This window comes from Salvelinus namaycush, chromosome 34 (assembly GCF_016432855.1).
Source record: "Salvelinus namaycush isolate Seneca chromosome 34, SaNama_1.0, whole genome shotgun sequence".
In the NCBI taxonomy this organism is placed as follows: domain Eukaryota; kingdom Metazoa; phylum Chordata; class Actinopteri; order Salmoniformes; family Salmonidae; genus Salvelinus; species Salvelinus namaycush.
In genome coordinates, this window is record NC_052340.1 from 1,405,914 (window position 1) to 1,421,399 (window position 15,486).

The 15,486-nt window shown below is 42.5% G+C and overlaps 1 protein-coding gene across 1 annotated transcript in view; it reads left to right on the top strand.

The window, feature by feature from the left end:
- Positions 1–10,425, top strand: part of masp1 (mannan-binding lectin serine peptidase 1) — a 59,353-nt gene extending 48,928 nt beyond the window's left edge. Inside the window, exons 10-12 of the mRNA XM_038974253.1 lie at positions 777–914; positions 9,103–9,177; positions 9,417–10,425. Of these exons, the coding sequence (XP_038830181.1) occupies positions 777–914; positions 9,103–9,177; positions 9,417–10,300 (1,097 nt within the window). The 3' untranslated portion in view covers positions 10,301–10,425. The remainder of the gene's footprint in view (positions 1–776; positions 915–9,102; positions 9,178–9,416) is intronic.
- Positions 10,426–15,486: the final 5,061 nt, after the last annotated feature.

A 15,486-nucleotide genomic window follows, 5' to 3' on the forward strand; every position in this document is an offset into this window, starting at 1 on the left:
TTATGAACATGAAAAGTTATTCATTAACAAATTAGGCACATTTGGGCAGTTTTGATACAAACGGTTGTGCAATGGTTCATTGGATCAGTCTAAAACGTTGCACATACACTGCTGCCATCTAGTGGCCAAAATCTAAATTGCGCCTGGTTTGGAATAATACATTATGGCCTTCCTCTTGCATTTCAAAGATGATGGTACAAAAAAACAAATGTTTTTTTCTTTGTATTATCTTTTACCAGATCTAATGTGTTATTCTCCTACATTAATTTCACATTTCCACAAACTTCAAAGTGTTTCATTCAAATGGTATCAAGAATATGCATATCCTTGCTTCAGGTCCTGAGCTACAGGCAGTTAAATTTGGGTATGTCATTTTCGGGATCCATCCTTGTCTCACAAACACCACTCTAGCTCAGCCCCCGTTAATCACACAGACTAATGGTTGGTACCAACAGATGCAGAAGACAAAATCCAACGGTATACACCTGAAGTCTTTAGCTCAAACACACTTAGATTTGGGGTTAAAAGTCCAAATCTCGCCGGCGTCGCGGTGGGACTGACTGTGTTAAAAAAAATCCTGTGGAGAACCCTGAAGTCATTAAAAAATCATTCATATTATCAAGTACATGGAGAATAAATGATATCCGCCGATCTAATGACATGTTTGTGCTGCTCATGTCCCATGTTTCCTCTTTAACTCTTGTCCAGTTGTCGATCCATTTCTTCAAACCATACAGTATTTGCTAATACTCTTTTTCCTCTCCTTCCTCTCTCAGTGGTGGATTGTGGGACTCCTGGGGAGGTTGCCATGGGTGACGTCATCTTCGAGAGCTCTGGCAACAGCACCCTGTTCGGTTCTAAAATCCAGTACACCTGCAGGGAGTCCATGTACCAGATTCACCCCAAGATCAACAGTATGTTCCCATCTTAGGGCCCAAAGTTTTCTTGACCATGCAACCTGACCAGGAAAAACTCTGGTCCCTATAAGAGCCAGGGCACGGTTTCCAAAAAAGCATCTTAAGGCTAAGTTCATCGATATAACCTTCATAAGGTAGTCTTTACATTTCCGAGCGGCTTCCCAAAATCGTCTTTATTAACGTTGCACTTGAAAACGCTCGCACTATAACACCTGCCTCAGAGCACTCTTAGAACAGCAAAGTGCGTCGTTCGATTTCCGCTAAACATAGAATGAAGATGTTTCTGTCTCTCTGTGACCGCTGAAAATGTAATTGTTAAATATAAATAGCCTAAAAAGTTTGCAATGTTATATACAAGGGAAGCAAGGATTCAATTTTATTTTTATGAAAACCGAGATGCACCAAATTGTAAAATGCACCAAATTATATGATAGCTAGATTGGGCTACATATTGACATTACTTTCATATGTATGTACAATCGATAGATCTACCTAGTACTAAACCATTGGATTAGGCTACACCTGAACAGCTTCAATATTCGTATATTAGGCCTATAGGCTACTATTAAATGAAAGCTAATGCATTTCACTGTAGCCTAACCAATAATCTGAAGGTCAACATAGAGGGTTGCCAGTTGATGTATGACACATCCTGATGGCCATGTTGGAAGCCCACCACATCAATTATTTCGACAACTACAGCCGAGTGGCAACCCCATGCTGCATGATAACAGTGCCTAAAATAAGTTGATTCATCATCACGGTCAACTTCTGTGCAGTATTTGGCTGCTCTAACAAAGCAGGAAAGACAACAGGATTTTTTTTTTTTTACAGATGACCTGCAATCATGAAACACCAACGAGACAAGACTCAAGAACTTTCAGAAAAGCAAAGAAACCTTTTTACCCGTGAAGACCTGAACCCACTGGTAAGTCCGATCATTTTTTCTTCGTTTTTTCTTTTAGTTTAGCTGTTATACTAAACAGGTGTTAAGAACAAGACTAAGTTAGCCAACATTAGCCAGCTATATAGCTTTTAGTCTAGCTATTAACATGTCTCTTACATAGGCGGAGAGTGAGTTTCAAGTATTTCAGGAAGCAATTTTTTTTACCATAAAAATGCAGCTTTATAAGGAAGGATTGTATGCATCTATCATTGCATTTGCAGACTAATGTAAGCCTACTATTCCTAATGTGATGAGTAGATTGGATAGTCATAATTTAGGCTATTAATGAGTGTGTAGTGGAATAGGCCTACAGGTTTCTTTCCTTTGCACGGGAAAAATGTGGCCTTTGATAAACATTTAAAGAAATTCTACTACACTTTATATGACTGGAGACATTAGCAGAATCTTTTTTAAGATTACGGTAGCCTAGGCCTACTCTGTTGACAGAACAATAAAACAACTTTTTCTTAGATGCAACCATGCAATCTAGGTTTATGAGAAGGGGTAATGGTTAGAAGGGATCCAGCTTTTGTCAAATTAATGTTAAAAGTATATATTTTTTTGCATTTTAGCTGAACCTTTTCCTAACCTTAACCTAATTATCTTAACCTGCTGTGTAATTTCTACTAACCTGCTACAAAAAGTCAAATTTTATGTTAATTTGACAAAAGCTGGATCCTTCTAGCCATGACCATGAAAAGGGGAGAAACAAATTCTACAATATGACGTCCAAATAGCCTAGAAGAGGATATTATTGTCTAAAAAGACTCCAGTGGTACTGACCCAATGATAATTTGTTGAGAACTTTGTTCATAAGAGGGGAAATGTATGGACATTACAGTCATAGGAAAAAGGCCTCAATGGCGTAGGACAACCTGCTGTGTTGACGATTGGTTGTTCCAGCAATAGATTTAATCTTTATACAACACCAAAACACCTGAATGAATTAAACACAACCAAACAATCAAGAGCCCTGATGATATAGATGACCTAATGAATTTACAGTATATTCTAACATCAGGTGTGCTTTTCATTTGTTTATGTACTGTAGGTTCACCGGCTGACCTCTATCAAGACACCCATCGACTTGATTCCCACTGTGAAGATGAGCAATGCTGCAGCAGTTTACTACTTTGTCCTTTTCCAGATATGAAAGGAGACATCACTGAATTATACAAGATGGTTGTAATATGCTGTGCTTTGGTCAATCTAAATGATTCTGTTGTGCCATTTGAGTACAAAGCGCCTTCACCTTGTCCTCATGCCCCCTTATACTGTATGACTATATAACATGTGATTTGGAACATGTTAAATAGTATTGTTTATGAGTTTGTGAACATACTGTATTTCAATAATAGGCTATATTGTTGTATGGGTGAAATGAAAAGTATTTTGTGTGTCATCTCTGCGTTTTCCTTGCCCCATTGAATAAAATGTTTTTCTTATAGCCTAACTATTCTTTCTTTACAATTTAAACACCTTAGGCAAACCATATTCATTATCACAGTGGCAACTCCAAGAGCCACTGAGACCTTCTGGGAGAAAAGTATCTGTCATTGAACTTGGTGGTAGTAGTAGTTGTGAGTTTGTTTTAAACTAAGGAGCCTAACATCTGCTCCCAGACATTTCACTACCTAGGTTACAAGGGGTTAGATTTACAATAAACAATTTCATGTCAGCACAATACATGTACAAAAACTAGTATAATGATTAGCCTCATATACATTGTCTACTGGTATCGTTTTTAAATTGAGAACATACTATGTAAACAATGTGTGAGTTAAGCTATTCTTTGCTTCAGATTTGCTTTTATCATAGGTACACTTCAACTGTGAGAGACGGAATCTAAAACAAAAATCCCGAAAATCACATTGTATGATTTTTAAGTAATTAATTTGCATTTTATTGCATTAGTGTTAGTGCACCAGTAATGCTGCCTCGGTAGCAGCTAATGGGGATCCTTAATAAATACAAATACAAATTGTGGAATATCTGTAGGCCTAATTGAAACTCAATTCCTGCCTGCCATTAGGCTACATTGATTTGTTGCGCAATTACGAAAATCATTATCATCATATGCTATTTTTAGGTCAGGTTGATATTTTCTAAATGGCAATTGAGGGAACGAGCAGCTTTGACTTTATTTATTCTTGCTCACAGTTTACACAAACTGAAGAAATGTAGAATTACATAATCGAACGTTGCATACAAAAATCATGAGAAAACACTTACAGGCTGACCACACCGCTCGCGTTGCAAAATACATTTTGAAATCTATGTTATTCAATCATTGCACCCACACTGCTCGCAGGCGCCAACAAGTGTATGCGTTGCCAAGGGCTAAAATAGAAATCAGTTATATTTCTGAATCAGATCGCGCTGCAAGTCCTGCCTCTCCCATCTCACCATTGGTTTATAGAAGCAGGTACCCACGTGCCATCTCATTGGTTATACCCACGTAGGTGACTGAAAGACGAACGAGGTCAATGCACCTAATTTATGAAAGTTGCCAATCGCAATATAAAGTCAAAAGAAGAAAAAGCCTGGAAGGAAGAGAGAGAACTAGAAATAAAGCATAACTAGAAAAAAAATCCCTGGATGGTTTGTCCTCGGGTTTCGCCTGCCAAATAAGTTCTGTTATACTCAAAGACATAATTTTAACAGTTTTAGAAACTTTAGAGTGTTTTCTATCTAAATCTTTCAATTATATGCATATCTTCTGGGCCTGAGAAACATGCAGTTTACTTTGGGCACGCTTTTCATCCGGACGTGAAAATACTGCCCCCTATCCCAATGAAGTTAAAGAAGTCTCGAGGTATTGCTCGCCTGAGGTAGAGTACCTTATGATAAGTTGTCGACCACACTATCAACCAAGAGTTCTCATCTGTATTATTCGTTGCCGTCTATTTACCACCACAAAGCGAAGCTGGCGCTAAGACTGCTCTCAACCAACTCTATAAGGCCATAAGCAAAGAAGAAAATGCTCACCCAGAAGCAGCTCTTCTAGTGGCCGGGGACTTGAATGCAGGCAAACTTTAATCAGTTCTACCAAATTTTTACCAGCATGTCACATATGCAACCAGGGGAAAACAAATCCTAGACCACCTTTACTCCACACACAGAGATGCATACAAAGCTCTCCCCCGCCCTCCATTTGGCAAACCTGACCACAATTCTATCCTCCTGATTCCTGCTTAGAAGCAAAAACTAAAGCAGGAAGTACCAGTACTCAATACGGAAGTGGTCAGATGACGCGGATGCTACACTACAGGACTGTTTTGCTAGCACAGACTGGAATATGTTCCGGGATTCATCGAATGGCATTTAGGAATACACCAACTCAGTCATTGGCTTCATCAATAAGTGCATGGATGACGTCATCCCCACCGTGACTGTATGTACATATCCCAACCAGAATCCATGGATTACAGGCAACATCCGCATCAAGCTAAAGGCTAGAGCTGCCGCTTTCAAGGAGCGGGAGACTAATCCGGGTGCTTATAGGAAATCTCACTATGCCCTCAGACGAACAATCAAACAAGCAAAGCGTCAATACAGGATTAAGATTGAATCCTACTACACTGGCTCTGACGCGCGTCAGATGTGGCAGGGCTTGAAAACTATTACGGACTACAAAGGGAAACCCAGACGCGAGCTACCCAGTGACGCGAGCCTACCAGACGAGATAAATGCCTTTTATGCTCGCTTCGAGGCAAACAACACTGAGGCATGCACGAGAGCACCAGCTGTTCTGGATGACTGTGTGATAACGCTCTCGGAAGCCGATGTGAACAAAACTTTTAAACAGGTCAACATTCACAAAGCCGCTGGGCCAGACAGATTACCAGGATGTGTACTCAAAGCATGCGCGGACCAACTGGCAAGTGTCTTCACTGACATTTTCAACCTCTCCCTGACCGAGTCTGTAATACCTACATGTTTCAAGCAGACCACCATAGTCCCTGTGCCCAAGGAAGTGAAGGTAACCTGCCTAAATGATTATCGGCCCGTGGCACTCACGTCGGAAGCCATGAAGTGCTTTGAAAGGCTGGTCATGGCTCACATCAACAGTATCCTCCCTGACACCCTAGACCCACTCCAATTCACATTCCGCCCCAACAGATCCACAGATGACGCAATCTCAATCGCACTCCACACCGTCCTTTCTCACCTGGACAAAAGGAACACCTATGTGAGAATGCTGTTCATCGACTACAGCTCAGCGTTCAACACCATAGTGCCCACGAAGCTCATCACTAAGCTAAGGACTCTGGGACTAAACACCTCCCTCTGCAACTGGATCCTGGACTTCCTGACGGGCCGCCCCCAGGTGGTAAGAGTAGGCAACAACACGTCTGCCATGCTGATCCTCAACACTGGGGCCCCTCAGGGGTGTGTACTTAGTCCCCTCCTGTATTACCTGTTCACCCAGGGCTGCGTAGCTAAACACGACTCCAACACCATCATTAAGTTTGCTGACGACACAACAAGGGTAGGCCTGATCACCGACAACGATGAGACAGCCTATAGGGAGGAGGTCAGAGAGCTGGCAGTGTTGTGCCAGGACAACAACCTCTCCCTCAATGTGAGCAAGATAAAGGAGCTGAACGTGGACTACAGGTAAAGGCGGGCCAAACAAGCCCCCATTAACATCGACGGGGCTGTAGTGGAGCGGATCGAGAGTTTCAAGTTCCTTGGTGTTCACATCGCCAAAAAACTATCATGGTCCAAACATACCAAGACAGTCGTCAAGAGGGCACAAAAAACCTTTTCCCCCTCAGGAGACTGAAAAGATTTGGCATGGGCCCCAGATCCTCAAAAGGTTCCACAGCTGCACAATCGATAGCATCCTGACCGTTTGCATCACCGCCTGGTATGGCAGCTGCTCAGCATCTGACCGTAAGGTGCTACAGACGGTAGAGCGAACGGCCCAGTACATCACTGGGGCCAAGCTTCCTGCCATCCAGGACCTATATAATATGCGTTGTCAGAGGAAAGCCCATACAATTGTCAGAGGCTCCAGTCACCCAAGTTATAGACTGTTTTCTCTTCTACCGCACGGCAAGCGGTACCAGACCGCCAAGTCTAGGACCAGAACGCTCCTCAACAGCTTCTACCCCCAAGCCATTAGACTGCTGAACAATTCATAAATATCGACACCGGACAATTTCCATTGACCCAGCCCCTCTTGTACACTGCTGCTACTCGCTGTTTGTTTGTTACCTGTGCATAGTCACTTTGCCCCCACCTACATGTACAGATTACCTCAACTAGCCTGTACCCCTGCACACTGACTCGGTATCGGTGCCCCCTGTATATAACCTCGTTATTGTTATTCTTATTGTGTTACTTTTTATTATTACTTTATATTTTAGCCTACTTGGTAAATACTTTCTTCTTCTTAAACTGCACTGTTGGTTAAGGACTTGTAAGTAAGCATTTCACAGTGAAGTCTACACTTGATGTATTCGGCGCATAAAGTTTGATTTGATTTACAGAATATTTATTATTTTGTTGGAAAAATGCTATTGTGTAAAACATGTTTTAAAAAATTATGACTTTTAAGATTTACAGTGACTTCTTTAGCCTATTTCTGGAATAATTTTCAGTACAGGACAGCTCCCACAATGGCAGAGTCAAGTGTGACTTTGTAACTCGTGCACTGCGTGGTGTTTTGGGAAATGGGTGTTTTACAATGCATCATTAAAACACTCGTAAGCCTCAATGCCATCACTATTGGGAAAACGGGCCCGGAGTTTTTCCAAAATCAAGTCAATTAGTCAGAAAACATTCTGGGTTCTTTCATTTGTTATGATGATTTGAGCCAATGCTGATATTTCTATTTGTATATATGCATATACAGTTGAAGTCGGAAGTTTACATATACTTAGGTTGGAGTCACTAAAACTCGTTTTTCAACCGCTCAACAAATTTCTTGTTAACAAACTATAGTTTTGGCAAGTCAGTTAGGACATCTACTTTGCGCTTGACACAAATAATTTTTCCAGTAGGTCAGAAGTTTACATACACTAAGTTGACTGTGCCTTTAAACAGCTTGGAAAATTCCAGAAAATTATGTAATGGCTTTAGAAGCTACTGATAGCCTAATTGACATAAATTTAGCAAATTGGAGGTGTACCTGTGGATGTATTTCAAGGCCTACCTTAAAATCAAAAGAAATCAGCCAAGACCTCAGAAAGGAAGGAGGAGATGCGTTCTGTCTCCTAGAGATGAATGTACTTTGGTGTGAAAAGTGCAAATCAATCCCAGAACAACAGCAAAGGACCTTGTGAAGATGCTGGAGGAAACAGGTACAAAGTATGTATATAAAGCTATTCCTATATCGACATAACCTGAAAGGCCGCTCAGCAAGGAAGAAGCCACTGCTCCAAAGCCGCCATAAAAAAAGCCAGACTACGGTTTGCAACTGCACATGGGGACAAAGATCGTATTTTTTTGAGAAATGTCCTCTGGTCTGATGAAACAAAAATAGAACTGTTTGGCCATAAAAAGGGGGAGGCTTGTAAGCCGAAGAACACCATCCCAACCGTGAAGTACGGGGGTGGCAGAATCATGTTGTGTGGGTGCTTTGCTGCAGGAGGGACTGGTGCACTTCACAAAATAGATGGGGAAATGATGTGGATATATTGAAGCAACATCTGAGGACATCAGTCTGGAAGTTAAAGCTTGGTCGCAAATGAGTCTTCCAAATGGACAATGACCCCAATCATACTTCCAAAGTTGTGGCAAAATGACTTAGGGTATTGGAGTGGCCATCACAAAGCCCTGACCTCAATCCTATAGAAAATGTGTGGTCTTAACTGAAAAAGTGTGTGCGACCAAGGAGTTCTACAAACCTGACTCAGTTACACCAGCTCTTTCAGGAGGAATTCACCCAACTTATTGTGGGAAGCTTGTGGAAGGCTTCCCGAAACATTTGACCCAAGATAAATAATTTAAAGGCAATGCTACCAAATACTATTTGAGTGTATGTAAACTTCTGACCCACTGGGAATGTGGGTCGGAAGAAATAAAAGCTGAAATAAATCATTCTCTCTGCTATTATTATGACATTTCACATTCTTAAAATAAAGTGGTGATCCTAACTGACCTAAGACAGGGAATTTTTACTAGGATTAAATGTCAGGAATTGTGAAAAACGGAGTTGAAATGTATTTGGCTAAGGTGTATGTAAACTTCCGACTTCAACTGTATGTAATTTATTGACTGTCTGTGCAGGTATGTACACCTGTGGGGAGAAGGGAGAGTGGACCAACTCAGAACATGGGACTAAAATTCCTACCTGTTTGCCAGGTAAGCTTCACTACTGCAGGCCTAACTGTTGAATTTGTACAGTAAGAGTGTATGGATCTGTAGAGATCCGAGTCCCGGTCTCCTGTTCAGGAAACCATCATCTTAACTATTTCAAAATTCTCTCTTGGACCGAGCGTGCCACTGGTTTTAAGATGCAAACAGGGCTACCTCATCACGAGAGCATGAGTCCAACTCACACACTGTGTGTGTTTGTCTGTGTCTGTGTCTGTGTGTTTCAGTATGTGGGGAGCCGTCCCAGCCCTTCCCAGCACAGATTAAGCGTATTGTTGGGGGACGTAGCACTGTGCCAGGTCTCTTCCCCTGGCAGGTCCTCCTCACCGTGGAAGACATGTCCCGTGTCCCGGAGGACCGCTGGTTCGGGAGCGGTGCCCTGCTATCCGAGTCTTGGGTCCTCACCGCCGCTCACGTTCTGCGCTCCCAACGCCGCGGCGCCACCGTAGTGCCTGTGGCGCCCGAACACATCCGAGTCTACCTGGGCCTGCACGACGTCCGTGCCAAGCAAAACGCCACCAACCGCTCTGTGGAACAAGTCATCCTCCACCCTCACTTTGACCCTCGCAACTACAACAACGACATCGCCTTGGTCAAGCTGAGTCAGGCGGTGCCCGTGGGGGAGCTAGTGCGGCCCGTCTGCCTGCCCCCTCCCCAGGGCAAAGACAGGCCCCAGAGCCCCCAGCTCAACACCCTGGGCCTGGTGGCCGGCTGGGGCATCTCCAACCCCAATGCCTCTGTGGCCGCCGACACCACCGCCCTCTCCTCTGACCTGGGCATGGTGTCGGACGTGCTGCAGTATGTCAAGCTGCCTGTGGTGGCGCAGGAGGAGTGTAAGGCCAGCTATGCATCACGCTCCATCAACTACAACATCACTGACAACATGTTCTGTGCCGGCTTCTACGAGGGTGGCCACGACACGTGCCTGGGGGACAGCGGGGGGGCGTTTGTGATGGAGGAGCCCGGAAGCGGGCGCTGGGTGGCCCAAGGCCTGGTGTCATGGGGGGGCCCGGAGGAGTGTGGGAGCCAGAGGGTTTATGGGGTTTACACCCGGGTGGCCAACTACGCCGATTGGTTGCAGAGCCAACTGGGAACGGGGCCGTGGTGGTGAGAGGGAATAGGGGGGGTCAGTTACGTCCCGATGACAAGCAATTTCCATGTCAAACTCGACTTGAAATCCTTGTGCATTCTTATATGATGAACTCCAATGTATCATTCCCCTCTGTTCAACCTATCCCCTATCCACGTCTCATGTCCTCAGTCTCCTGTTCACCCTCGTCCCCTTTCCCCATTCATAACTTCTCTCTTCAGGGTTTGGGATCAAGTCCATTTAAATTCAGCTTTATTTAGGAGATGAGTTGACATTCCAATTTAAGGATCGAAAAGTGCCATTTCTTTTAAACATTTTCAATTGACACCACCCAACGTAATATTTGTATTTTATATTGTGAATTCGAAAGATTATCTCCAACTCAGGCCCCACATGATACCAGAAAAGCTGATCATGAATTATTGTATTCCAACAATGCACTCCAACCTCATCTTATCACACTCATAAGCCTTTATATTTTATATGATCGTGTCAATTACGTCCCGATGACAAGCAATTTCCATGTCAAACTCGACTTGAAATCCTTGTGCATTCTTATGTGATGAACTCCAATGTATCATTCATGTGCTCTCAGATACAAACTGCACTCCTAAACTCATATAATGCTGTAGCCATTTATATCTGACAAGTTACCCCGTATAAGGTATAAGAGTAGGGACATACTGTACATGTCATCTAATGATGTTTTATAATTTGCACATGGCATTGGCCAGTATTATTTTGTATTTCCTTGACATTATCATGGATGGTAAAATTGATAATGAAATAACCACATTTTTTGAGAAGGCATTGCAATGCTGTTGTGTTACTGAGGTTCTGTTCTTCTTGATCCCTCTCAGACCATAGCTACCGGTATTGGTGTCAGATTACATTTTTCTGCAGTGGAATTGACAATTGAACAATGTCCATGTGCTTTTGACATCGTGGATTAAAATCGAGTCAATTGTGAATTAAAATATAATCAATTCAACTTTACTCTTAGTCTTCTGTAAGTATGTGTGTAAACTCTACTGTCAGCAGTTAGCAATCCCAACACCAATGCAGACCTATACCATGAGAGTAAAACACTTAAAGTCAGTGGTTGTCTTATCAGTTTTTAATGTCAAGGCTATTGCCAGTGGGGAGGACGGGGCGGGTAGCTTACATTACATCAGAACTATAATGAGGAAGTGATTTGTGCCATAGTGTATCTATGGGGGGTGAGGTGGGGGTTGGTAGGGCAAGAGGGGTAGACGTGGGGTGTTGATGTGCTTGCCGTGCATCTTCTACCTGTGGTGGGATCTTCTGCAGATTAAAAAAAAAAATTGACACGGATTACATTGATTGCTATTCAATTTCATGTCTTCTAAACATTGTTGTAGGAATAAGTTATTTCTGGCCTGAGCCACTGTGGAGTTATTTGTAGCTACACTATTTATAAGAATGAACATGTTTTTCCTGACCTTGTGACCTGCTCCTCCTTATAGCCCGTTATTAGGGCCCAAAGTTGTTCCTGGTCAGGTCACATGGCCCTATGTTATAAGTTAACAGCTGCTAGGTAGACGGCCCACTCCGATCCGGTTGATAGGAACGTTCACTCGCCTACGTGGCAGTTCAACAACTTTCCTGAACTTTCCTGTTTCGAGGTGATGAAGGAAATAAACTGTCACCATTTACCTTTCACTTATCTGTATGTGGTGTTCCCCAGATACAGATTATCTAAACCTAGTCCTGGAATAAAAAACTATTTCAATAGGAGAATCTCCATTGATGCGCATGAACCTGCGCAATGTTATTACAATACATTATTTCAATACATTGTAAAAAAATACAGTACTTTCCCACACTCTACCCCAGCCAGTTGCAAATTGGGGGAAGGACACAACAAATACAGTGGGGCAAAAAAGTATTTAGTCAGCCACCAATTGTGCAAGTTCTCCCACTTAAAAAGATGAGAGAGGCCTGTAATTTTCATCATAGGTACACTTCAACTATGACAGACAAAATGAGAAAAAGAAATCCAGAAAATCACATTGTAGGATTTTTAATGAATTTATTTGCAAATTATGGTGGAAAATAAGTATTTGGTCACCTACAAACAAGCAAGATTTCTGGCTCTCACAGACCTGTAACTTCTTATTTAAGAGGCTCCTCTGTCCTCCACTCGTTACCTGTATTAATGGCACCTGTTTGAACTTGTTATCAGTATAAAAGACACCTGTCCACAACCTCAAACAGTCACACTCCAAACTCCACTATGGCCAAGACCAAAGAGCTGTCAAAGGACACCAGAAACAAAATTGTAGACCTGCACCAGGCTGGGAAGACTGAATCTGCAATAGGTAAGCAGCTTGGTTTGAAGAAATCCACTGTGGGAGCAATTATTAGGAAATGGAAGACATACAAGACCACTGATTATCTCCCTCGATCTGGGGCTCCATGCAAGATCTCACCCCGTGGGGTCAAAATGATCACAAGAACGGTGAGCAAAAATCCCAGAACCACACGGGGGGACCTAGTGAATGACCTGCAGAGAGCTGGGACCAAAGTAACAAAGCCTACCATCAGCAAGGGCATTGAAGATGAAACGTGGCTGGGTCTTTCAGCATGACAGTGATCCCAAACACACCGCCCGGGCAACGAAGGTGTGGCTTCGTAAGAAGCATTTCAAGGTCCTGGAGTGGCCTAGCCAGTCTCCAGATCTCAACCCCATAGAAAATCTTTGGAGGGAGTTGAAAGTCCGTGTTGCCCAGCAACAGCCCCAAAACATCACTACTCTAGAGGAGATCTGCATGGAGGAATGGGCCAAAATACCAGCAACAGTGTGTGAAAACCTTGTGAAGACTTACAGAAAACGACCTCTGTCCTCTCTGACCTTTGACCTCTGTCATTGCCAACAAAGGGTATATAACAAAGTATTGAGAAACTTTTGTTATTGACCAAATACTTATTTTCCACTATAATTTGCAAATAAATTCATTAAAAATCCTACAATGTGATTTTCTGGATTTTCTTTTCTCATTTTGTCTGTCATAGTTGAAGTGTACCTATGATGAAAATTACAGGCCTCTCTCATCTTTTTAAGTGGGAGAACTTGCACAATTGGTGGCTGACTAAATACTTTTTTGCCCCATAGCTTTTTGTGGCTCCTTACCACAATCAATCAGTATGGAAAAAATAATCTCTGCTTAGAGGGCCTTAGAAATGTTTTTTGCAGAGAGAGAAGCTAGTGTGGAAGGAGCGTCTTCCACTTTGGAAGATGAAGAATTTCTGAATATGAGGATCATGTCTCTGAGTCTGACAGTGAGTTGGAAGAAGAGGATGAGATTGACACAGCCAGCCCCAGGACCCAGAACTGTTCATCCCAGACACCATCCAGAAAATCATTCTGGACTGCATTAATTTGGAGGGAAGGCATGTTTTTGGAGAGAGATGGAAGGAGATGGACCAAACTCATTTACATGCATACTTTGGGTTTCTTATCCTTGCTGGTGTTTTCAGATCCAATGGGGAATCCATAAAATCCCTGTGAGATGCAGGAACTGGCAAAGAACTTTTCCGTGCAACAATGTCTCTGGAAAACTTCAACATTTTTTCCAGGATTATTTGCTTCGATAATCGAGACACCAGTTTAGGAGCAATTGGGAGCAATTTCCAAACGCCTGAAGGTACCACATTCATCTGTACAAACAATAGTACGCAAGTATAAACACCATGGGACCAGGCAGGCATCATACCGCTCAGGAAGGAGACGCGTTCCGTCTCCTAGAAATGAACTTACTTTGGTGCAAAAAGTGCAAATCAATCCCAGAACAACAGCAAAGGACCTTGTGAAGATGCTGGAGGAAACAGGTAAAAAAGTATCTATATCCACAGTAAAACGAGTCCTATATCGACATAACCTGAAAGGCCGCTCAGCAAGGAAGAAGCCACGGCTCCAAAACTGCCATAAAAAAATCCAGATTACGGTTTGCAACTGCACATGGGGACAAAGATCGTATTTTTTGGAGAAATGTCCTCTTGTCTGTTGAAACAAAATTAGAACTGTTTGGCCATAATGACCATCGTTATGTTTGGAGGGAAAAGGGGGAGGCTTGCAAGCCGAAGAACACCATCCCAACCGTGAAGCACGGGGGTGGCAGCATTATGTTGTGGGGGTGATTTGCTGCATAAGGGACTGGTGCACTTCACAAAATAGATGGCATCATGAGGCAGGAAAATTATGTGGATATATTGAAGCAACATCTCAAGACATCAGTCAGGAAGTTAAAGCTTGGTTGCAAATGAGTCTTCCAAATGGACAATGACCCCAAGCTTACTTCCAAAGTTGTGTCAAAATGGCTTAACTTCTTGGCGCACAGATCCCTTTAGCGGGATCATTTTCGTAAACAACCACTGAATTGCAGAGCGCCAGATTCAAAAATAATACTAAAAATATTTATAATCATGCAATCACAAGTGAAATATACCAAACCACAGCTTAGCTTGTTGTTAATCCACCTATCGTGTCAGATTTTGAAAATATGCTTTACAGCGAAAGCAATCCAAGCATTTGTGAGTGTATCAATCAATGCTAGAACAGTTAGCCTTAAATTAGCTTGGTCACGAAAGTCAGAAAAGCAATAAAATGAATCGCTTACCTTTGATAATCTTCGGATGTTTGTACTCACGAGACTCCCAGTTACACAATAAATGTTCTTTTTGTTCGATAAATATTAGTTTTATAACAAAAAAACGCCATTTGGGTTGCGCGTTATGTTCAGAAAACCACAGCCTCGTTCAGTTCCTGAAAGGCAGACAAATTCCCAAAAGTATCCGTAATGTTCGTAGAAACATGTCAAATGTTTTTTATAATCAATCCTCAGGTTGTTTTTAACATACATAATCGATAATATTTCAACCGGACGGTAATCTATTCAATAAAAGAGAGAAAGAAAATGTTGAGCTACCCCTCTCGCGCGCAGGAACTAATCAAAGGACACCTGACTCGTTTTGAAAAATCTCGGTCATTTTTCAAAATAAAATCCTGAAACTATGTCTAAAGCCTGGTCACAGCCTGAGGAAGCCATTGGAAAAGGAATCTGGTTGATACCCCTTTAAATGGAGGAGGGGCAGGCAGCGGAACAGCGATATTTTTTTTTTTTAAAAGCACTTCCGGGTTGGATTTCCTCAGGTTTTCGCCTGCAGAATCAGTTTGTTATACTCAC